Source organism: Petromyzon marinus, chromosome 26, assembly GCF_048934315.1.
Source record: "Petromyzon marinus isolate PM22_M1 ecotype Great Lakes invasive population chromosome 26, UKy_Petmar_22M1.pri1.0, whole genome shotgun sequence".
In the NCBI taxonomy this organism is placed as follows: domain Eukaryota; kingdom Metazoa; phylum Chordata; class Hyperoartia; order Petromyzontiformes; family Petromyzontidae; genus Petromyzon; species Petromyzon marinus.
Window position 1 is genome coordinate 7,939,008 of NC_133692.1, and position 24,129 is coordinate 7,963,136.

Sequence of the window (24,129 nt, forward strand, 5' to 3'; positions counted from 1 at the left end):
CGTAATCCACCAGTGTGCATGATCTGTATTCCTTATTCAACGTGCCGCTGTGTTCGTTCACGGGGCGCTTCGGACAAATGTGCCCGCAGTAGTAGTCAATGTTCTGCATCGGCTGTGCGGAACAAAGGAGCCCGCATCAAAGAGAGAGGGAGAGACAGACGGACGCAGATGTGGACGTGTAAGCACTGACACGCGGAGCGGTAGTGTAGTGGTCAGCGCACTGCACTGTACTGCGAATCCCGGCGTCTCGAGTTTGATTCTCGCTCACGGCCAACACAAGATGATGATTATAGCTGAGTCGACCTGGGCATCTCCTAGGTCGACTCAGCCTTAAATGAGTACACGGTGTAATGTGTAAAACGTCGGCTCTGGGGAGACAAAGACGGCCGGGCGTGGTGTTGGCCACCAACCCTTTCGTGTGCCGTTCGGGGGATCTTTGTCTTTGCTACGTACATGCACTGCGAGGAGTGACGACGAGTTTCTTTACGCACTGCGCTTTGATTCGGGACCACATCTAAGGAGCCGTCCATAAATGACGTCACGCACCTGGGGGGGGGGGTCAGACATTTGTGACGATGTGTGACGAGGAGGGGGGGGTTGAGAAATGTGACGTCACACAAAAAATGCGCAACTTTATATAAATATGGACGACACGTTCTACTTAATTAAATAGACTTTTAAATAAAATTTTCTACAACATTAGAGTGCAGCGCCACATTAAATACGCACTACAATGACAATAGTTTAAAGCGATTTGAAGCATGTTTTATTTTTTCGGGGAGGGGGGGCAGAGCTTTGTGACGTCATATTTGAGGGGGGGTCTGACTATTTGTGACGCCGTGTGACGAGGAGGAGGGGGGGGGGGTCAAAAATCGTCCAAAATATCGTGACGTCATTTATGGACGGCCCCCTAACGTCAGTGGCCAAGGATGTCCGTCCGAAGCGGTCACGGACAACCCTGGCCCCTACCCACGTCACCATCCCGCAGTGATCGACGTTGGGAGGCGTCGTCACGAATGCAAATTGCCAATCCACTGCTCTTCGATCGTTGGCTTTTTTCTCCCCACGCCGTGCGGTGAGTGCGAGGTTTATTTCACCATTATTTTAAACACGCAGGTCAGTGCGGGTTGGTGAAGTCATGAGAGCAGAGATGTTGGGCGCACAGAAGTAGAGTACAACGATGGCAACCGAAGCCTGCCGCGGCCAACGCAGGACAAGAGGTAAACAGTCTAAAGGCGCAGCCCTGCAACGTCTTAGTCGCGTCACTCTCGCGGGTACTTGGCCTACTCTTCCACGCTGGACAGGCGTTTCACACTTTACCCCACTACCCGGCAAGTGACTTCCCGATCGACTACTTGCGGGGAACCCACGGCTCAATGTCTTACTCGATATATTTCAAGAATGCTGCTAGACTAATATTGTACAATATACGGTACACCTATCCATAATACAATTTTTATTTTTAAGTCAGAGTGATTTCCTTCTCAAATGAGCGTTGAGCTGTTTACAGCCCGGAGCTTGTGGTGGAAATTCCACATTCATATCGTGCGGGCGACAACCACTGTTGACCTCACTTCAACCCGGTACTTAATTTATCGATTCCTGGATGGACGATGGGCTGAGTCAACCCCACCAAGAAGGTTCTGAACTTGCAGCCTTCAGATTGCGAGCCCCTATAATATGTTATACAGCACGACATTCCTTTAACCGTATGAATCCATATATGTTTGTGCAGCCGTACCCCGATTTACGCCGTGGGCGGGGGCAGGGGTGCGTTCCTGAAATGTGCGACGACGAATATCGAAACGATGTTGATCAAAGCAATTTATTGGGTAGTAGGTGGAGGCCACGGCTGGATACGGGGCGGTTTATTCTGTCAGGACGGTTGATTCTGTCAGCGATGTAAGTGCGGGGGTCGAGGCGACGCAAATCGGCTCGCGGTGGCTAATAATAAAGTGACAAACGTAATTGCGAAACTACGTAAAACGGGTGAGACGTGAATCGGGGTATCGCCGTACTCAGGAGGGATGGATACATACTGTACAGGGCGAGCTGGATGTGACGTTCCGCAATCATACCCGGCACAGCGTGCTGGACTGTTCAGACTCAAATTAAGCACGGATGTAACCATTATTTATACCGCTGCGTAGAGAGAGAGACGGGGGAGGTGACAGGGGGAGAGGGGTTGGGGCGGGGGTTAAGAAACTTGCCCTTTGCTTATGAAAATATTTCAACCGGAAAAAAAAAATCTACTTGAGATGCAGCATCTCGTTTGCAAGAGTGTTCTGGGTGTCGATGGTCTCACAATCAGAATATGTATTAATGCTGGAGGAATCCGGCGAGCTGTTAAGATAGCTCTTGTTTACAGACGTCCGTGCATAGCAAACACGTAATGACACGCGCATACAAACATTTGAAATCTGTAACTCGTACAAGAAGAAAGAAAAAACAGCTAATCGCATTCGTAAATAACCGCTGCCTTCGAAGGACACGTTTATAATAGGCGAAGTTTCGGGCGAGGTGCCTTCTTCATAGCCATCGGGCCACTTCCCAAAACGTCGCCTATCGCATGCGTCTTTCTTTTAAGGCCACAGTTATTGACGGATATGTTGCTTTCTTTGTGTTAATTGTGCTTGCGAACCACTGGAAACGAATCAGCAGCAGCAGCCTCATCGCCAGAGAATGTGCCCAAGTAAGCATCGATATCGTGAATATCAAACACTAGCGCGCCGGGTGACAGAATTGCCCCAGCGACCTCTGAATTCATTGCGCTCACCATTACCCATTACACCACGAAAGCATCGGAGATAAAAAAGAGAACCCTTTAACCCCCCCCCTCCCCATCGAACCCCCACCTTGCACTCCTCCACCCAGCCCCGCGCTCCCGTGTAGCCACCCTCCCACGGATTCCCTGTCTCTTCATGCGCAGCAGCAGCAGTGGCAGCAGCAGCAGCAATCGCTGACCATATCGCGTGCGCATAGCCCCCTGTACAGACACCAGCACACGCACACAGACACACACACACACTGGGAGTTGCGCGATTAAACTGTGAATCAACATGATCCTTTAAACAGCTTCGAGTCCTCGTTAGGACAGCGGGTGTTTGGTTCGAGGTAAGAGCGTATCTGCGTACACACACACATACACTCGCGCGTGTATTGCCCGTGTGACATTTCTATAATTGCATTTCACTCAATGTATGTGCATTCGTAAAAGTGTAAGCCCAGTCCTGTCCAGCACGTGTGATGATTTGCTTTGTTAAATGGTATCGAATGGGTCGGAATATTGCGTGCGACGTCTACGGGCAAACAGTAGGTATCCTCATACAGGGATGGGCGGGAAGTCCCTATACCGGTCTATCTTAGAAGTGTTCGCCGTGCGCAATGTTAAAGGGGTATAGGTATTTCTCGCCCATTCACTCCGTACACCATCGAGCGTTTTGGTTTCGAGTGTAAATCTAAGTGGTATAGATTGCGGCGTGTAGTTTGATGTTGTACATTGTGATGTTGTGTACGTGCTGATGATGATGATTCACATTCATTATACAAGCAGTGTTCAGAGCAGATGAGTATAGGGAGTGGTGGTGCATTGGTTAGCGCGCTGCACTCCAAATCCAGCCGTCTCAGCTCCATCTCGGCAACAGCGATTACTATCGGTAGGCGAGCAATAACATGGACCGGTTCTGGACCTCCTCTAGCGCCACTCAGCCCTAACGCATTATTCCGATGTGGTGTGCGAACATCAGCACCAGGAACAAAAGGTGCGCCGTGTCGATCGTCATTAAAAGATGCTCGCTAACATCACTTTTACTCCAAATAGTATGTGCGATTACACGTCGGGAATATTTACGCGTGCGTGAGCGTTGACTCATCTCGGCCTTTCAAAGAGTACCCGATGCTGCGTATAAAAAAAAATTGTTGGGGAAACAAAGGTGGCCGGACGTGGTGCTCTCTCCACCACCTCTCTCGTGCCCCGTGCCGACTTTCAATGGTGCTTTGCTAATAGTATCTGCCCCAACAGCCCTGTGTAGGCTATGCAGGAGTGTGTGTGTGTGTGGGGGGATTGTTTGTCTTGTGTATGGTAGGGAGAAAGTGCGTGTGTGTACATTAGCGCTGGGTAGGCAAAGCCGGGGTTGCTCCTTCTTCTTTGTGTGTCTGCCGTGTTATTGAATCCGCCGTGACGTGAAGGGCGGCCCGTGTGACTTAACCAGCGATGAATGGGTCTGGTCCGTAACGCTGATACAGATTGGCTTTCAATTAACAGTTCATCTATAGAGGTCGAATGCAACTTCACGCGCGAAGGTCACTGCTGCTCAGGCGATCGAGCAAATACAATTGATTCGTTACTGAGAGCAGGCGACGGTTGAGCCGAGGCAATACAATGGTGGGCATTCCAATACTCTTCGCCCTGGTTACCATTTCATAATCGCGATGCCGTATGGCGGGTGACGAGCCAATGTTGCCGAAGAACAATTTGTGCTCATTACCGCGTGCGACCGACCTGCTGCCGTGCCACGTGGTTGAGCATCATCACAGGGCCGGCCGTGAACGAAAAATACGGAACAACATCTGGGAAATGCGAGCGTTACCCGTTGTTCAAACGCACAATCCCCAATGACAATGCCTTAAAAATAAAAATATATTTAATAGGTGACGTTTCGGTGCTATGGCCCAACCCAACACGAATATTTAGAGTTTATTATGCTTTGTTATTTGTGTGCTGTGCACCATTGCCAACGCACAAGTATCAACGCGTGCATTGTTTTAAAATGTCGCGCCGGGTAATCGAATCTAAGCGGCGACCTCTGGGTTGTAAGTCCAGTGAGGTGACCGCTACACCGCGACAACCACCCATCCCTCGCTGCATAAGTCACTCGCGTTGTTGAACTACTTACTGGATTAATACATCGTTGTACTGAACAAAGATTTTCCCTCCCACCTCGCCTTGCGTATAACCTACGCGGCATATTGCAAATCTCATTTTCGGAAAGCGGTAATGAATCGCAATGGGTCTCTCTCGCCTGCCAGAACACGGCAATGATTGATCAATTATTCCAAGGCAGTTCCTTAACAATGCTATGCGGATATTGAATGCAATGCCAGTGTACCCACGCTCGCAGTCGCCCTCGGCCAAAAACATATCATTTACTTTATGTACCCCGCCCCGCCCACACCAACCCATACCCGTAATTTAAATGAAACCATTTGCGTAGTTATGGCTATCGAGTGTGCAGGTGGTGCAACTGCACCAGGGCCCATAGCCGTCGGTCCACAAAGAGAAGGGGGCGAGTGGGGGATATAAATTGGACGGGTGACCCCATATGTAAATACTTGTACCAGGGCCCATGTCAAGCACGCGACGCTATTGAACTTACACAGAGACCCATGGACTTACACAGAGACCCATGGCCTTACACAGGGACCCATGGACGTACACAAGAGACCCATGGAAAAACAGAGACCCATGTATTTACACGAAGACCCATGAACTTACATAGGGACCCATGGATTTGGACAGAGACCCATTGACTTACACAGGGACCCATGGAATTACACAGAGACCTATGGACTTACACAGAGACGCATGGACTTAAATAAAAACCCATATATTTGAACAGAGACCCATGGACTTACACAGACACCCATGAACTTACACAGAGATCCCTGGACTTACACAGAGACCCATGGACTTACACCGAGACCCATAGACTTACACAGAGACCGATAGATTTGCACAGATACCCATGGACTTACGTAGATACACGTATGATGTGTGTGCGTGATGAGTGGTGAGCGTTTCCATGGTCAATTACGCACACACTCGCCTTCACCACCACCCTCCTTCACAGCCGTACACACACTGCTCACCCTTTGATACGACTCTATCCAGATAAATCTCGAAAGACAAATATCCAGCCGTATAGCCTTTACAGACTGTTGGGGCAAGTGATGTTAGCGAGCACCACCTATGAAGGCCCGCACGGTACACGAGGGAGGTGGGGTGCTAGCAACACACCCGGCCACCTTTGTTTCTCCAATGCTGCTTATTACACGCTGCACCGGATACTCGTTTAAGGCTGTGGCTGAGTCAACACTCACGCACACGTACGCACACAAAATGCAAAGATTCGTCCGCGTAATCTTGTCGACTGTTTGGAAGCAAGTGATGTTAGCGAGTGTCTATGTTTGATGATCGAAACAGCGTTTGAAAGGGATATTTCGTCAGCACCGCATTACGCCCGGCCACCTTTGTCTCCCCAAGTGCTGATGCTCACGCACCGCATCAGGTATTGTCAAGGCTGAGCCTACTCAGCGAAGTCCAACGATCGGGTCCAGGATATCACTCGCCGTTGCTGATAGTCGTGGCCGCAAATGAAAACTCGACTCGTTTGATTCCGAGCGCAGTGCGTGGATAATTGCGTCACCACTCATCACGCTCGCTCGTGTTCCGAACTCCGCTCATCTTCAGCTCCGCACTGCATTGCCGTCTCCCAGTGTACACTCGCCCTCGCATTTCCCTTCCCGTGCACTCTCCGCCCCCTTATGTCCCCTCGCACGCACCCGTCCACATCTCCCTCCCCACGAACTCTGCTCCCCAAGCTCCCCTCCCACGTCAATCCCCCTCCATCACAACTCACCTATTCCAGATTATCTTTCGCAACATCACTCACAGTTCAGCTGCTCCTCCCTTACACCTCACCCATCTATATCCCCGTTCGCTGCTCTCTCCTCGCTCTTCTTCCAACCTGCTCACTCCACACCGTCTCTCCCTCTCTCTCTCTCTTCCTCTCCCCGCAACACACCTCACGTACCGCTCTCACCCGCCACCTTCGTTGGGACATTTTACATTGAACGCGTGGGGTCGAGGGAGTCGCAGTAATGAGAAGGAGCACGTGGCCCCCCTCCCTCACTCCCTCGCACACGGGGATGTCTTAACGTGTGACCCGTCAGGACTTCGTGGTGCGGCACACAGACCTGGTAGATTTACACAAACGAGAGTACAGGCGAAATAAATACAATGAGTAAAGATGAATTGCAAGCAGCCCAGCAATGCGATTTCTTACAAAATGGGGAGGTCTCTCATCCAGCAGTGGATCAACCACTAGGGCTGTACAGTATGTGTGCATGTATGTTGAACTTCTTTGGTGCCGTACGTAGCCAACCGTGCTAACCGAAGGTGCACGCATATAGGGCATGGTTACTGTTCTCGCGAACTTTCACTCGCGAATGCCTCCACCCGTGGTGAGGATTCGGTCTACCAACGGTAGCTCACGACAATTCACCCACCCACTCACGCACTCACCCCACTCACTCACCCCACTGCAGGTCACGACAATTCACCCACCCACTCACGCACTCACCCACTCACTCACCCCACTGCTTCTGACAGCATTTACCCACTCACTCACGCACTCACCCCACTCACTCATCCCACTGCAGGTCACAACATTTACCCACCCACTCAAGCACTCAGCCCTCTCACTCATCCCACTGCAGGTCACGACAATTCACCCACCCACTCACGCACTCACCCACTCACTCACCCCACTAAAGCTCACAACATTCACCCACCCACTCACGCACTCACCCCACTCACTCACCCCACTGCAGCTCACAGCATTTACCCACCCACTCACGCACTCACCCCACTCACTCATCCCACTGCAGGTCACAACATTCACCCACCCACTCACGCACTCACCCCACTCACTCATCCCAGTGCAGGTCACAACATTCACCCACCCACTCACACACTCACCCCACTCACTCATCCCACTGCAGGTCACAACATTCACCCACCCACTCACGCACTCACCCACTCACTCACCCCACTGCAGCTCACAACATTCACCCACCCACTCACGCACTCACCCCACTCACTCATCCCACTGCAGGTCATAACAATTCACCCACTCACTCACCACACTCACTCACCACACTGCAGCTCACAACAATTCACCCACTCACTCACCACACTCACTCATCCCACTGCAGCTCACAACAATTCACCCACTCACTCACCACACTCACTCACCACACTGCAGCTCACAACAATTCACCCACTCACTCACCACACTCACTCACCACACTGCAGCTCACAACAATTCACCCACTCACTCACCACACTCACTCACCACACTCACTCACCACACTCACTCACCACACTGCGAGTCACCTCGCATCTCATTCTGCGTCTCTTCTCGCATCGCTCTCACGTTGGAACGCCGTCCCCCCCCCCCAAGCTCGAACAACAACCTTGCGCAATTCAACAGCCCCATTAACCCTTATAGATGGTGGCATGTAAGCGCCCTGTTTCTTGCTCGTCGCTTGGCATATCGGGCCTTTGGACATGCGCTTCACAGCAACCGCAATTTAAGATACAAACACCCTTCCAGCGCCGGGGCTCGTGTTGGGCCGTATAATTCCCTACTCGGGCAGAAGACTCCCCAAGGTTCCGTTCCGTTCCCTGGTCTTGTTTACCCAACGGTTAGGAGCAGCAGGACTCTGCAGCCTATGTTGACCGTGGACGTCCTCGCATCTGGACTATGAACGCAGAGGGTTTTAGAAGGAATCTACGACGTAAAAATAGGAATCATACCCGCCCCACGCCCCCACCCCCCAACCGGCACACACTGCTTCGCCAACTCCCACTGACCGGCGTGGTGAAGTATGGTCTCAAACAAACTCTCTTTGTCGGGCTGTACGCTGTTATATGCCTTACGCACCGAACTGGAGCCTGATGCTTCATGATAACGTGAATAATAATTATATCTTGACTTAAAGCTTTCGTGACTGCAGGAATTCATAGTCTTCGGCCTTTACGTAAAGTCAAATGAGATAGGTTCAAAGAAAATAATCAAAATTATTTTTTATAAAAAACCCAAGAATATAATAATAATGATATCTTTTGATTTAGAGCTTGCGTGACTACAGGGATTCATATTATTGGTTCTTTCGGTAAAGTCACGTAGAAGGGAAACAATAATAAAAATATGAAACAATAAAATTCTCACGATGTTTCCACTGTAACACAAGCAATCATCATCAGGTGTGAAAACCACAGCAAGAAAATTTTCAGGTTTTCACACCTGATGATGATTGCTTGTGTTGCAGTCGAAACGTCGTGAGAATTTTATTGTTTTATATTTTTATTATTTTATTGTTTCCCTTCTACGTGACTTTACCGAAAGAACCAAGAATAATAATAATGATATCGTTTCGTAACGCGCCTCCACACTGTGTTCGCTTCTCGCTCTCGTAGAGAGAGACAGAGAGAGGACGACTCAGAGGCGCGAGGGGGAGGAACCGCAGACGAGTGGCAGCGGGGAGTCAGCAGCAGCCACGCGGTAAGCCGGCACTACCAACAATTTCCCGATCTCTGCGGTCCTCTATGTATTCGGGTGTCATCGGCCAAAAATTGGAGCGCGCAGAGAAAACCCACGCGTGCGAGGGGGAAACACTCTATCCCATACGGACCGAACAGGTGGAGTCCACATTTTTTGCTGTACCGCCGTCACCGGACTAGCCAGGGTACGGCTCCTCCTCGATCCCCGCGGGAATGGAGATTCACACCATCTGTGTGCGATCCACCAATCCTCGCTGCCTCCACAGTGCTGGATTACAGACCACCTGCAGAGCCGCCACCGTCAGGGTCGTTAAACTGATGGTCAATATTGCATCAAAGGAACACCGTGGAAGAGGTTGAGACCAAAGAGTTCGGAGGTCACTACCGACCGAGAGCCATGACAGGAAGGGGTTGAAAGTTATTGGGGAGGCATTCTGTTCCGCGGTGGCGAGCTACAGTACATGCTCACAACTGCCGAATAGAATCAATGTCGATTGCGTTTCAGGTAGCTGCACTGCCAAACTGTGACCGAGGAAATATCTGGCGAGCATCTCGACCCGTGAATCGTTCCTGCATCGCGAGCCTCACGGCGACTTCGAATCGAGGAGGAAAATTGCAACTCTAAGAGCGGAGCGTGGAGGGTAACGCGTCCCCTTGTCAACAACGGCATCGAGTAGCAGTGGTCAGGAAGCGATGATCGTGTATGTGGCATTGATTGTGCTCACCTCTTGACCTTGACCCTGATATATCAGAAGATGTGAATATCACCGTGTGTCTACGTGTGTATATATATATTACGAGCCAATGAGCGTTGTTACAGTTTTTTCACCGTTTCCCACAAAGGAAGGCTGATGTGGTGTGCAATCCCCACTCTCTCTCTCTCTTCCCCTTGTCCAGACACGACCTGTTTCCCAATCTGTGGTATTCGCTCATATTCCATCACTCTAGGATGTGCAGATGGCTGAGAGGCAGGACGCAGTTTCGTCGGTGTTTCAGGTCAAGTGACAACCTCTCAAAACGGGATGCATTCGAACGCATTTGGAGTGGGGAGCGTCTCTTTGTTGCGGACTGATGTTGCGTCACTCATTCATGTTTCCACGTTCGGTTCTGGAGTTCTAGGCGGAATGACGGAGGTCCACTGTTCAATAATTCGATAGGGAGGTGGCCCGGTGGCACAGAGGTCACAGAAACTAGCCTGTACCTTTTGGAGACATAGGTTCGAATCCAGGCAACCGCCTGTGACTAAACCCTAGTCTAATTTCTCGTGAGTTTATGGTCTCAACCCTGATTAACAATGACTGAACACACAACACACAATACACACACAACACACACAACACACACAACGCACACAACACACACAACACACACAACACACATGCACACACAAAACAAGCAGACAATTAGGTGGTGATATTTATTTGGCTAAATTCCGCTTAGGAGAATAAACATTACTCTTGGTGGCCGATCAGATGGAAACGTGGTGCCAACGCCACTGCCGTGCGGACCAGAGGTCAGTTAAATGAACGTTAGATGACGTTCATCAACTTTTGCATGTTCACTGAATCAGTGGTAGCGCTGTGATATCCACTTCATTTGGGCCGTTCTCTAACAAGCAGTGTGTTGTTATTCTTGGTTCTTTCGGTAAAGTCATCACGTAGAAGGGAAACAATAAAATAATAAAAATATAAAACAATACAATTCTAACGACGTATCGACTGCAACACAAGCAATCATCATCAGGTGTGAAAAGCACGGCAAGAAAATTTCAAATTTTCTTGCTGTGGTTTTCACACCTGGTGATGATTGCTAGTGTCGCAGTCGAAACATCGTGAGAATTGTATTGTTTTATATTTTTATTGTTTCCCTTCTACGTGGTGACTTTACCGAAAGAACCAAGAATATGAATCACAGCAGTCACGAAAGCTTTAAATAAAAATTCAGTGTGTTGTTGTTGTTGTTGCTCCGCGCTTGCGAGAGATCTGACCGGATTCCTCATCTCATGATGGGACGCGCATAGCGTCACGACGAAATATCGAGGGAGCTGGAACACAAACAAAGGGGGAGGGGGTGAGGGAGGGCATCAGCGCCGATAAATAAACAGCGGCGCGCTGTACAGTATTGTTTCCGCTCGGTAAATACAGATCACAGGCGGGAGACAAATGTTGATCTTACGGCTTCGGTATCGTGCGCGTGTCCGTGCGCGCGCGCGTGCGTGCGTTGCTTGTTTGGCATGCCGGGGTTCGGTGCTGGTCAACCCACCCGCTCGTGTGCCGCGTCCACTCAACATCAGTGCTACGGGGCCGTCCATAAATGACGTCACGCACCTAGGGGGGGGTCAGACATTTGTGACGATGTGTGACGAGAGAGGGGGGGTTGAGAAATGTGACGTCACATAAAAATGCGCAACTTTCAATAAATATAGACAGCACGTTATACTTAATTTAATATACTTTTTAATAAATGTTTTCTCCTACAACATCAGAGTGCAGCGGCACATTAAATACGCACTGCAATGACAATAGTTTAAAGCGATTTGAAGCGTGTTTTATTTTGGGGGGGGGAGCAGAGCTTTGTGACGTCATATTTGAGGGAGGGGTATCTGACTTTTTATGACGCCGTATGACGAGGTGGGGGGGGGGGATCAAAAATCGTCCAAAATCGCGTGGCGTCATTTATGGACGGCCCCTACTAGCCAACATCACTTGCCCCGTAAGTCTGTTGGGGGCTATACGCGGGACCCGTGTCTGTGTGCGTGTCCGTGCGTGGTGTGTCAATATGCCGAGAGGGGAAGCCTGTTGGCACGACCTTATCTTCCGCGTCCTTGTGGATTTAGCCCAACTGACCCCCCGATTGGACGCGTCCGCGGTTGCTGTGCTTCGTGCCGTGCGTGTGTGATGGGTTCGTTGGTGCAGGGAATCGCGGCGCCTAACGCGAACCCTGCCGTGTTCCGTGTTGACCCTCGCAGGTGCTCGCTGACAGCACTTTGCCGCAGCAGTCTCCTAAGGCTGCTATGGGCGGATCTTTGTCGATACAAGAACGCGTGCGGGTTTTGCGTATGTGTACATAACTGGGTGAAACTGACACAAAGCAATATTACGGTGATATGCATGGTAATGATGATGATGATTATTATTATTATTATTATCATCATCATCATCAGCAGTATCTTTATCGTCCGACTCCTTCAACCCCTTCCCAATCCCGGCAGGCAGCAGCCGCGATGGCCTCGGCGCTCGTCGAGACGGGCCCCGTGGACGCGGCGCTCCTCTCGTTCGCCTTCAACCTCACGCCCTGCAACTCGAGCGGCCGCGACCTCGGCTCGGCCGCGGCCGGCTTCGGCGTCGCGACGGCCGCCGGCGGTGCCCGCGGCGGCTCGGGCGAGCGCTGCGTCGCCGGGCGGGGTGACCGCCCGGCCTCGTGCGGGAACTCAGCCGCGGGCGTCGTCGGCGTCGGTGACGACGACTCGGCCGCCGCCGCCGCCGCTGCAGGCGGCAGCCGCCACGACCCCCTCCACGCCGCCAGCCTGGCCCTCTCGTGCCTCTACGCGGTGTTTCTATTCCCGGTGGGCGTCGTGGGCAACTCGCTCATCATGGCCGTGAACGTGCGCGCACGTGAGCGCGGCCGCCTGCGACGCAAGCTCAGCGTGCCCGATCTCTACTTCGTGAACCTGGCCGCCGCCGACCTCATCCTGGTGCTCGGCTCGCCCATCGAGGTGTTCAACGTGCACACGGGCTACTACGACGCGCCGCTGCTGTGCGCCGGCGTCGCGCTGTGCCTGCAGGTGAGCCTCTACAGCAGCGTCTTCTTCCTCACCTGGATGAGCGTCGACAGGTGCGTGGCGCTCTCGGCGTGCGGGGGCCGCGCGGGACGCGCCCCGATCCGCCGCTCGCAGACGGCGCGGGTGGCGTGCGCGCTGATTTGGGTCGCGTCGGCGCTCGCCACCTTCCTGCCGCTCGCCGCGTCGCAGCTGCGATGGCGTCAGGACCTGGACGCCAACGACGGCGGCGGCGGCGGCGGCGGCGGCGGCGGCAACGAGAGCGCCAGCAGCGAGCCGAGGTTCTGCTTCGCCGAGAGTTCCGCGTCGCGCTGGCTCGAGGTGACCCTCGGCTTCGCGGTGCCCTTCGCAATCATGGCCGCGTGCTACGCGCTCATTGCTCGCGCCCTGCGCGGTGCCCGCGACCCAATCCTGCAGGGCGGGCGCCCCTCGCTGCCGCGCAGGAGGCACCGAAAGGCGCTGCGCATGATCGTCGCCGTCGTGGTCGTCTTCTTCGTGTGCTGGCTGCCCGAGAACGCCGTCGTGTTCGTGTCGCTCCTGGACGAGACGGGAGTGACGGCCACGGGTCGCGACCCGCGTTACGCGCGCTACTACCCGCTGCTGCGGCACGCCGTCAACCTCATGGCCTTCTCCAACAGCTGTCTCAACCCCGTGGTGTACGGCTTCCTCGGGGAGACCTTCCGGCACAAGCTGCGCGAGAGGAAGAAGCTGCTCGTGGACACGTGCTCGTCCAAGAGGAGGAGGATGGGCGCAGGAGGAGGAAGAAGAAGAGGTGGTGGGGGACACCCCGTCGGACACATCTCGCGCTCGGAGCGGCAACTGTACACTGTGCAGGCGCGTCAAGACCATCTTGGTCACCAGCAGCAGCATCATCAGCAGCTGAAACTCCAGCAGCAGCAATGTCTCGTAGCTCCATCGGAGACCCTGGGAGCACCCGCCGTCATCGCGATCCCGTTGCGAATCGGTGTCATGGATGTTGATAAAGGATAAGCGTCCCTCGAGAGGAGATGGCCAATGTCAGCTGCGCTCGGATGCGCCGCTTGCAATCGGAGCGTCACCATCGTCTGCGGCAATGACAGCGATGACCGTCGTCTATCCGGGCTTGACAGATGCTGCTGCTGCTACAAGCTGCTGCTGTTGGGCTCTTCTCTAGAGACGAAAGTGAACTGGTCGCTTCAAAATAAAGAGGGCTTCTAATGCTGCCATTTCTTTCCAGAAGGAGGCCAGTCGGCCGAAACGTCGAGATCTTCATTGATGCCGAGTGACAGTATTAGACGCCAGCTATTATTTTTTTTATTTCGGCTGTTACCTAATTTACGAGTTCATTAGAGTGGCAATTTGATAATGTACTCAAAAGACACGCCGACACAATCGTTTGAAGCGTATGAAAAAAACTATTATCTCGCGGATTGAATTTGTTAATTTATTCATTAATTCATTGATTCGCACGCGCGTAATGTCATGCATTATCTTGCCATGTGGGATGTTGTGCTCGCCCTATATGGGGATTCAGAAATCCCTATACACAGTCATCACCGATTACCTACCACCACCCCCCTCGTCAATGCATCGTTCCTATATTACGATCTTTATACAGCATGAGCACAACTCCTGTTAGTGTCCGCACACATGAATAACGTCAACGTTTAGTATATCGCTCTCGTGGATTTCCAGACCAGTGTTTATATATATATGGCAGCATTTGCATAAGCAAACGAACGGTTTCGACATGTTGGGTTTCATCAGCAGTCAGTCGTGTTCATCAAGCACTGCTGTAACCAGGGCTGTAACAATTCAATGAATTGTCATGATTCGGGTGTTGATTCGACTTGAGAATCAATAATTGTGTTTTTTTAACAACACAGCATTGTGGTGGATTGTAGTAACGCCTCTAGTGGTCGCGGACTAACTGCATACAACATATACGAATATAAAATACTCTACTGTAATCAATTTGCACGTGTGGAATTTGATGGATTTATATTCAGCCTAAGAATATGGTTTCATCAATGCATGCTTACATCCTTATTCTTTCCCGCAAACAATAACAATGGCAATATTCTACGCAGAAGAGCATCCATCAGGCTAAACACCCTTTTTCTTTTTGCAAGGGTGTCGCTGCTACATTGGGCTGTTTGGCCCATTCCATTAGTAACGAGAGCGTGGCATCGTGTGGGAGGAAACTGGAGCACCGGGAGAAACCCCACTGCGCATATAGACCACGGGGTGACACGAAGCACAAACTATCGCCTGTCCACCTCCCCAGGCTAACGCCTACAACAGCTGGAAGGCGCTGGTGGTTCAACTCATGCGAGAACTATTACCAGGCTCACTAACCCCTGCTTAACCTGGTCGACAGCCGACGAGATCGTGTTGATTGTGGCTGAATTGATCACAGTCAATATCAATAAAACCATTGCTGGTCACTTAAATCCGACGTGTTATCTAAGTGAACCCGACGTCTCAAGCGACGAACACGTGCAAAGCTGATTTGAGTTTAAAATCCCAAAATAATTAAAACTTCCGTAGCTGTCAATAATGGTCGTTTTGGAGGGGTTACGCCATCGCATCGAATGCGGTGATGACGATGGTTGGTGTGAGTGTGTGCCTGTGTGTGTGGGCCTGTGTGTGTGTGTTCGTGTGTGTGTGTCGGTGTGTGTGTGGACCTGTGTGTGTTCGTGTGTGTGTGTCGGTGTGTGTGTGCCTGTGTGTGTGTTTGTGGGGAGCGGGAGTGTAGCGGTTAGCGCCCTGCGCTATGAACCCGTCAACACCAGTGACGATTATCTGAACCGGTCCTGGGCCTCCCCTAGGTCGACTCAACCTCAAACGGGTACCTGGTGCGGTGTGTAAACATCGCCACTGGGGAGACAAAGGCGGTCGGGCGTGGTGCTAGCCGCCCACCCCCTCTTGTACCGTTCCGGCCTTCATAGGTGCTCGCGAACAGCACTTGCCCTTACAGTCTGTTAAGGCTATACGGGGGATCTTTGTCTTTGTGGCGGCGCACGCCTGTTATCCAGTGGCCAGGCATTGGCAGTACGGAAAGTGCGTTCGTGAACCCGTTTGACCCTCAGCCATGAGTCAGTCACGGTGGCGAGATGTTAACTCCCTTGCCTGGTGTGCAGGAGGTCGTAGGTTCGACCCTGACGCCTGTATATTTGGATTTTGGATGTTTTCCCCGTGGTCGTGTGGATTTTTCACCGGGGTCCTCTGGGTTTCCCTCCACATTTAGAAACACGCGTTCGGAGTATTTGGCTGCCGCTATAAATGTCCACGTGACAAGCCACTTGGCTGAGCTATCATTTGTGGCCAGGTCGCTTCTGCAAACTATCTATAAAGCTCGGTGGGCCTGACCTGGTAAAATATTTTTTTAAAAATAGTTTGAAATAGTTTAGTTTGTGCGTGGTACCCTCGTATGTGTTATGGAATAATCTCCAGGTGCCCTGATTTCCCCAAAACGCGTGTATTAAACGCTCCGAGTTTAAAACAAACAAGTAAATAATGAATTGCCCATACTTCCCAATGCAGCAAAAGGTAAAGGTGCAGCCACTGCAATTGCTTCGTCACGCCACTGCTGGCGAAGTGGCCTCGACTGGAGGTAATTCTATGGAGGGTGTTTGGCCCACTCTTCCACACTGCAAGGACATCTCGGAATGAGGTAGGTGTACCCACACTCTACCCCACCGCACGCGACCTGCCAATTGACTAACCGCGTTGTACCCATTTGTACTGCGAATCAGACAGAGACGGTGGGGGGGGGGGGGGTTCAAGAAACTCGCTCCGTTGTTTCAACTGCCGTGCAGCGAGAGAGAATCAAAGTCCAGTTCGCTCACCATTGCAACCACGCCGGCATCCCCATACTGTACGCAGTACCCTCCGGCAGCAAATGAGCATCGATATTCAACGACACTCCTCTGCATAAAAAATGCATTGCACGATTTATATTATAATTGTTGTTATTATTATTATTAACTGTGAGTCGTCACCAAGACCGGAGGAATGGAAGCACTGCCCTTGATGTTGTAATTGCTGTTGTATTATGTAAAATAAATATAATGGACTGGCTTGGCAGTGATGCACAGGCGGAGATGATTTAAAAAAAAAACCTGCACATTTGTCATCAGCACTGCCTAATAACAGAGAGATGCATAACGATGGGGTGATGTTGTTGGCAGTGACCGTTATTCAGAGCGGAGAGATTGTGCAGACATTGGCTCACTCATGCCAATCAATCGCCCTGCTCTCTCTCTCTCTGCTCGACAGAAGGGAAATTGCTCAAACTCTAACCCAGGGTTTTCCAAACACAATTTCTCACGATTCTCCAACGTCCGCCTTTCAACGCTATACCAATCGTCTCTCTTCAAATCATAAATAAATAATTGTTTACATGCTATATGCACCCGATGATTGGTGAACAATAACTCCAAGTAATACACAGGGCTCTAATTAACATTAGGATAGAGATCGTGCGTGTGTGTGTGGACGATAGTGTAGCAGGTAGCGTGCTGCGCTACCAACCCGCCAACCCGAGTTCGATTCCCGCTTACGGCCACCAACACCGGTGATGATTATCTGAAATGATTCTGGGCCTCCCCTAGGTCGACTCAACCGTAAATTAGTAACTGGTGCGGTGTGAAAACATCAGCATTGGGGATACAAAGGTGTCCACGCATAGTTCTGGCTACAACACCCCTTCGTGCGCTGTTCCGATCTTAATAGGTGCTCGCTAACAGCACTTGCCCCAACAGCCTGTTCAAGGTGATAAGGGGGATCTCTGTCTGTCTACGCGTGCCAGCGGTCTGGGGGTTGAATCATTGCTCCCTACGTCACGCAGGGTGGACAGCAAACACCAAGCGTGTGTAGGGACCTCATTTGAATTTCATCATCAGCCAAATTTAATCCACTGCTGGATGAATGCCGCCCCCCCCATGCTGTTACGATTCTCTCACACACACGATTCTCTCAATCCACAATACGCGAGCTGATTTCATCGCTCCATCTTCCTCGGTGGCCGTCATCTCGGACGCGTTTCATTCCTTGCCCGCCGCTCCGTCATTATCCTTGACCATCAGCCATCGTCCCTTCTCGCCTTGAGCCTAGCCCTGCCCACAAGTCTGAATCGTCATTCTCCTGCGTGCGTTCTCTGATCTGCACGTGTTCACTTTGAAGCCACACTTCTCTGCGCAATTCTTCAGGTTTTTGTTCCATTTTTATTGTTTGTTTAGAGAGCATGCTCCTTCTGAACCATGTCTCAGCAGGCAGCATGACATGCCTTATAGTTTTATTGGACACTTTTGTCAAGGCGCATGGGAATTGTTACTTTTGTCGACGATCAAGTTCAGCTTTCAGAAAAGCACCCGCTGTGAGTTTGAAAGGAGGCATCTTTTTAGTGATGCCTCCTTTCATTCGCTGGAAGATGATTTATTTATTTTATTTAACAAAAAAGAAAATCTCCAAATTCGACTTCGTAAATCGCGGCTCCACTGACACGCGAGTGAATTAGTCATCGAGTGCGAGAAGGCACGAATCGGGCACAGGAGAAGCGGGAGGTCGGAAGGAAGGAAAGTTTGACAGATGAGTTAACATCACGCAACGTTCTACACAAATAGCGCAGCTACCCCCCCCCCTCCACACGCCGAATGTCTCACTCGCCAGTACCAACTCCAACATCAAGGCTCGTTATTTTTGTTTGTTTGTTTAAACCTCAACGCAAAAAACAACGCAACGTGAGATGCGTTCGCATTTAGCTTCAGATTATATATACACACAGCGTTGTGTTTATACGCGTGTGCAGGGCGTGCAACTGCACCAGGGCATGGGCCACATGGACCCATGCACCGCGCTGTGAAGAGGAGGGAATTTGACGGGGGGAGGGGGGGGTGGGTGGACCCCCAATTAATTCCTTGGACCAGGGCCCCCGTGCCAACCCTGCTAGACCACTGGCTGCGTAATTCCAAATTCCAATGTATTACTAGTCTTCTTTAGAAAAACAAAAAGGTGGTTTAAATAACGTATATTTTTATTGGAAATCTCAATCATTAGAAACAACTGAAATGTTTACATATCAGGTGGTAGCACATCATGGCACCTTTATGCCAGTATCAAAGTATGAAAAATGAAAATAGTTGATACCCTTTCTGGCAATAAAACAGGTGTTAAGATGTTCAAACGCCAAAGAGATACATTTTTCAAGGAATTCAGTATGCATTAAACACACGTATTTGTACAGTTTCAAAGACAATGCATATATTATCAGTGTGTTTGTTTGCATGTTCGCCACAAATACGTGTGATTAATGGAGACGTATGGTGTTTGAACACCTTAACACCTGCTTTATTGCCAGAAAGGATACAACCTATTCATATTTTTCAGGAGATCGCAATTTGTCCTCCAGCCTACAAAATAAAATGCACAATGGTCGCTGCTGCATTGGTGATGTCACCAGGTAAACTTGGTGTTACGTGTTGTTGTCATGTCATGATTTTTATTCAATCTCTGCTCTCCGTGTCGTGTCAATAACCATTCTGAATTCTCGCAGGTCATGGCCCAGTATGTGCGGGGATGGCTAGCGGAAGGAAACATCACAGAGCTACTTCTGAGATCATTTAAAAGTGGAGAAAATTGTTCGTCGCATGGCAGTCGACCCAATACTCTATTGTGTAATTCTCATAGCATGAATTTAGCCAATATCAGTCACACGCCAAATAATATGCTGGTGTTTTTTTTGTTCAGTCACCAAAGACCGAACTGTGCCCGTCAGCTCACTGCAACTTGAGAACCCGGTTTAATTGCTGGCAGCTGAAACCTAGACACAAACCAGACAATCTCAGCGGTGCAGTCTCAATACCCTAACCTACGGGTCACCTGAACGAACTCCTAATAAGAGCGCCTAAAAAAAAACATTCTGCGCGAGGTCACAGACCGTCGGGCACATGGCGTGACGATGATGATGTAGATTATGACGATGACGATGATGATGATGGAATGTTTCCTTACCTCTGTGTGCCCCTGCCTAATTATGGGCAGCGTGTGCTGTGTGTGCTGTGTGCGTGAGATGGGATCGAGTGTGGCCGTAGGCCGTCTCTCGCACTAAACTCGCAGGCGTATTTAATTAACGAAGCGTGGCCATCACTTGAATGAAACTGCCTGCCATTCGCAGCGCCGCGTAAATGCGCGCACACTGGGAAGCGGGCAGTGTATACCCGCGTGTGTGTGTGTGTGCATACATATATAAACATTATAATGTGCGAAACCTGTGCCCGATTTCCCGATGGTCCAATTAAACGGGTGTTGCCGCTTGATGCCCGGTCTGCACGTGAGTGATGGACGGTTGATGTTTAACGAGACTTGGATCTCAAAGAGAGTGTCGTGCAGTGACTAGTGTGAGGAGAGGCGTGGGGAACTGCCCCCCTTGAGACCCCTGAAATGGATGCTTAAATGTACGTTCGCCAGAGAAAATAAATACGTTGCATATATTTTTTTATTAACGTAAGATGCCACCTTCTCCTCACTTGGAGTTTTGTTTTTTAGCTCGAGCCCTGGGGAGTGGTGGGGCTGCAGGGTCAGTTACATTTGAGGGGCGTTGATTTGAAGTGGGGGTGGATAGTAAAGCGGTGGTGTAGTGGTTAGCGCAACTGTGTAACGAACGAACCTGGCGTCCCGAGATTGATTCCCACTGCGTGGCCAACATCGGTAGCGAATATCTGAAACCGCTCCGGGAATTAATTCATTTGGCTGCGTCGTCAGGTGGAGGAGGGTGTACGACACAACATTGGCGTTGCACTCGCGTAGCGATCTGACCTAAAAGTCAATTGTGAATCCATAATAATAACAATAAAACATTACACGTACCCCCTCCTCCTCTTCACCCACCTCGCCGGATCCACCACTGTTTCAGAACAAGTGTAGTGACATTGAATGAGTCACTGGAGCGCTTGGCGCTGAGAGATTGGTAGGCAATGGGGTTAGGGGTAGCAGCCCGCTCTACCAGTTGGACCCGTGGGCCAAGACCGGAGCCTTCTGGGGAATCCAGAAGGGGGCGTGGCCGAGGGCGGAGCCTGGCCACGCTGGGGAGAATAAAAGGCGAGCTCCGACTCACCGTCGGGGCTGCTGCCATCGGGAATGGATCTCGTCATGCTGCTGTAGTCGTGGTCTTCGCCTCTTCAAGCTGTGGGTCTGGAAGCATGTTGGCTGTCCCGACCCAGTAGGGAGCTATCCCCTCTGGCTGTGAGAGCCGAAATAACCCAGAGGGATACCGCCTCCTACTATTGTCTCTGAATTAGTACACTGCACATGCACTGGGTTTAACAATTTAAATTGTTGTTTGCTTCTATTTTCTCCAGATATCCTAGCTGCATTGGAATATGAAATGCTGGAAGAAATCCTTATTCAGATTTGCATGTCAAAATATGCGTATCAGTATTGCACAGCTAGAAATATCATACTCAAACGATTGTATATATACTTATGAAAATGTTTTGCTGGCTTGGAGGGAAGGCGGGTTAACTAGCTTAAATGTTTGCTATTTATAAAATATCGTCATTACTATCACATTGTAATAATACTTTATATATGCAAGGCGCACTTTCATCTGCAGTATAGCGTTACACATGCACCACACTGAATTACTATAATCTATTACATTACACACGTTATCAATACATGACAATGTTTTGAATGTTAAAAGGCATGGCTGTCAACATATATATAAATATAAGATTCCTCCCACACAAAGGAACACAGCAAAACAATTGACGAGATTCGCCGGATAACAATTGGACTCGATAATCGATTATATAATTTTTATCATCATGATTAATGTAGCGGCCTCTAGTGGCTGCAGGGCTCACGACGCGTTGGGATTAAAAAAAAACATCGATATTAAGGCACCCCCATAAAAAACATCGATTAATACGCGCCCTATTTGAGTATAATTACATGCACAATTAATAAGTATAAATTACACATAAGGTAAAGGTGCAATTCTGCAATAATGTGTTCAAGCCACACAGTATAATTAAACCGTTCGTGAAATTGCACATCTATTCACCATCGGTGGGAATCGTTGCACTATGAAACGCACAGCGTGTTTTGGGATGATGCGAATGTGTGAATTGATGAAGCTATCGTGTGTGGTGGAGTATTTATTAGCCCTCGATGCCATTGGCCCAGATATGGCTTAATTGGTGAGCACTCAGTAGGGATGTGCTTCGGAGATCTCCTAAAAACAACGAAAACATCTGACCTGGTTATGACGTTTTAGACGATCTGAATGTTTTTGTCCACGTTTTGAATAGACGTCACTGATTAAGACTCAATGTTTCGAGGTAAGCTTGCGCTAGTAAAGTGTCGTATATACCATGCTCCACCCGACGCAGCCACCTATTTAAAGCCAAAGACTGGAGGACATTTTCATATTCTTTGGCAACTGCCCGATTGATGCTGGTTGCAACTATCAGCGAACGTCTGCACCCGTTGAATGTGCGTGGATTACTCTCAGACACACCTGTGTGCTGAGGCACGCTTGTTCACGGGACAGCTTTATTAGTTGGCTGCGTCGGGTGTAGGAGGGTTTTTTGACACGCATTTTACTCGTGCGATCTGACCCAAAGGTCAATCGTTAATCATAATATTTGGTCGCGAAAGATCGCTATGATGTCTCATGCGTGCCTTTTCCCGCCAAAAGTGGCGCCACGTGGCATGATCGGTTGACGTCACGATTGTTAGCACGGACTCATATTGGCATGAGTACGTCGTGGAAAACGATCCGGAAACCTGAAAAAAGATTCCAAATTGTCCTTTAAAAAAAAAAATCTGAAATCCCCCTTAAACGACCTCTTCGAAACTGATCTCTTTTATTCCAGGGCGCAAAATGCTAAATATATATTTGGAGCGTTTTTTTCTCTCGATCAAAAATACGTTTCGTAACAACCATCTCTGTGATGGCTACTTTCTGTGAGAAAAAGGTAACTCAAGAAGAGCACTCTAGTACGATTCACAGAATACCATTTGAGGAAAAAAAAAACCTGTGAAATTAAACAGCTACGGAATGTGAAAATGCATATTGAGTGTTTATGCAACATGCGGTACAAATACCAAGTGTTTTCTCCCCATGGTGGATAATGGTAGCATTTGCCATTCCGAGTGGAACTGACCAACCCCCTTGGCACCAGGCCTAATTGTGTGTAGCCATGCAATGGATCGTCGTCTCAGGCCGTCAGTATTTGCCCGTGGAGTTTAACTGCTCGTTCGTTCTTTGCGCTGGAGAGGTGGGACGGTGATTAACGCAACTGCGCCACGAACCTTGGCGACCTCGGTTTGAATCTCAATCAAAGCGTACGTCAGTGGCAGTGCGCTAAGCCACTTTCCCGCAGCTCCACCCCATGAAATGTACTTTAACAAAAAAATACCTTCAAATGACAAGGTCTATGATGAAGTACCCTTAAAGTAATGCTTGCCCCGAACAATCAAATGAATAAAGTAAATACGGAACGATCTGAAAGTGTGTGCCACTTCATTTCCGGTGCAGACCGGCTGTATTACCGTCCTTGACACGAGAAATGAGCCGCAGTGATTCACGACCGGTGCGCTCTTGGTGCGCGCAAGCCCCGAGTCGGAACAGCGCGAACAGCCTCAACCATCGGCGAAATGTCCTCGAGGGTTCGCATACACCGGGACCATTGCTTAGGGTTCCGCTGGAAGCACGAATGCCTGCGGGAGGCGATGAGGGATCGGTGCACACACGGCCTCAATGAGATATGACCTCTGCCCTCCTTATCCCGCCCTCCCCACCACCGAGCCTCCAGCGGGGGTTCTAAGACACAGTTCAAAAACAGGTGATCTGTACGTACGCATGGTGAACTACGGTACGCAGTCAACCGTGCTCATTGGAAGTGCGGGGTAATCTGAGAAGCTAAGCATGCTTTGAGCATGGCTCGTGTGCTTGGATAGATGACCATCTTGAACGCCAAGTTGTCGTGGGCAGCTATGGTGATCAGCAGAACATGGC

General features: G+C 50.1%; 1 protein-coding gene and 1 long non-coding RNA gene across 3 annotated transcripts; one reads left to right on the top strand and one right to left on the bottom strand.

The window, feature by feature from the left end:
• Positions 1-2,861: 2,861 nt before the first annotated feature.
• GPER1 (G protein-coupled estrogen receptor 1) lies at positions 2,862-23,615 on the top strand. 2 transcript variants are annotated; one of them, XM_032961244.2, is made up of 3 exons: positions 2,862-3,114; positions 9,263-9,347; positions 12,558-23,615. In XM_032961244.2, the coding sequence occupies exon 3, from the start codon at positions 12,570-12,572 to the stop codon at positions 14,112-14,114; it is 1,545 nt and encodes a 514-aa protein (XP_032817135.2). In that variant the 5' UTR covers positions 2,862-3,114; positions 9,263-9,347; positions 12,558-12,569; the 3' UTR covers positions 14,115-23,615. The 2 variants fall into 2 exon arrangements, with proteins under 2 accessions (XP_032817135.2, XP_075926024.1); XM_076069909.1 differs by lacking the exon at positions 9,263-9,347.
• LOC142929191 (uncharacterized) lies at positions 10,750-12,066 on the bottom strand. The gene is made up of 2 exons (XR_012945408.1): positions 11,609-12,066; positions 10,750-11,390 (listed from the first exon to the last, which is right to left on the bottom strand). It is a non-coding gene; the product is annotated as an uncharacterized LOC142929191 (long non-coding RNA).
• Positions 23,616-24,129: the final 514 nt, after the last annotated feature.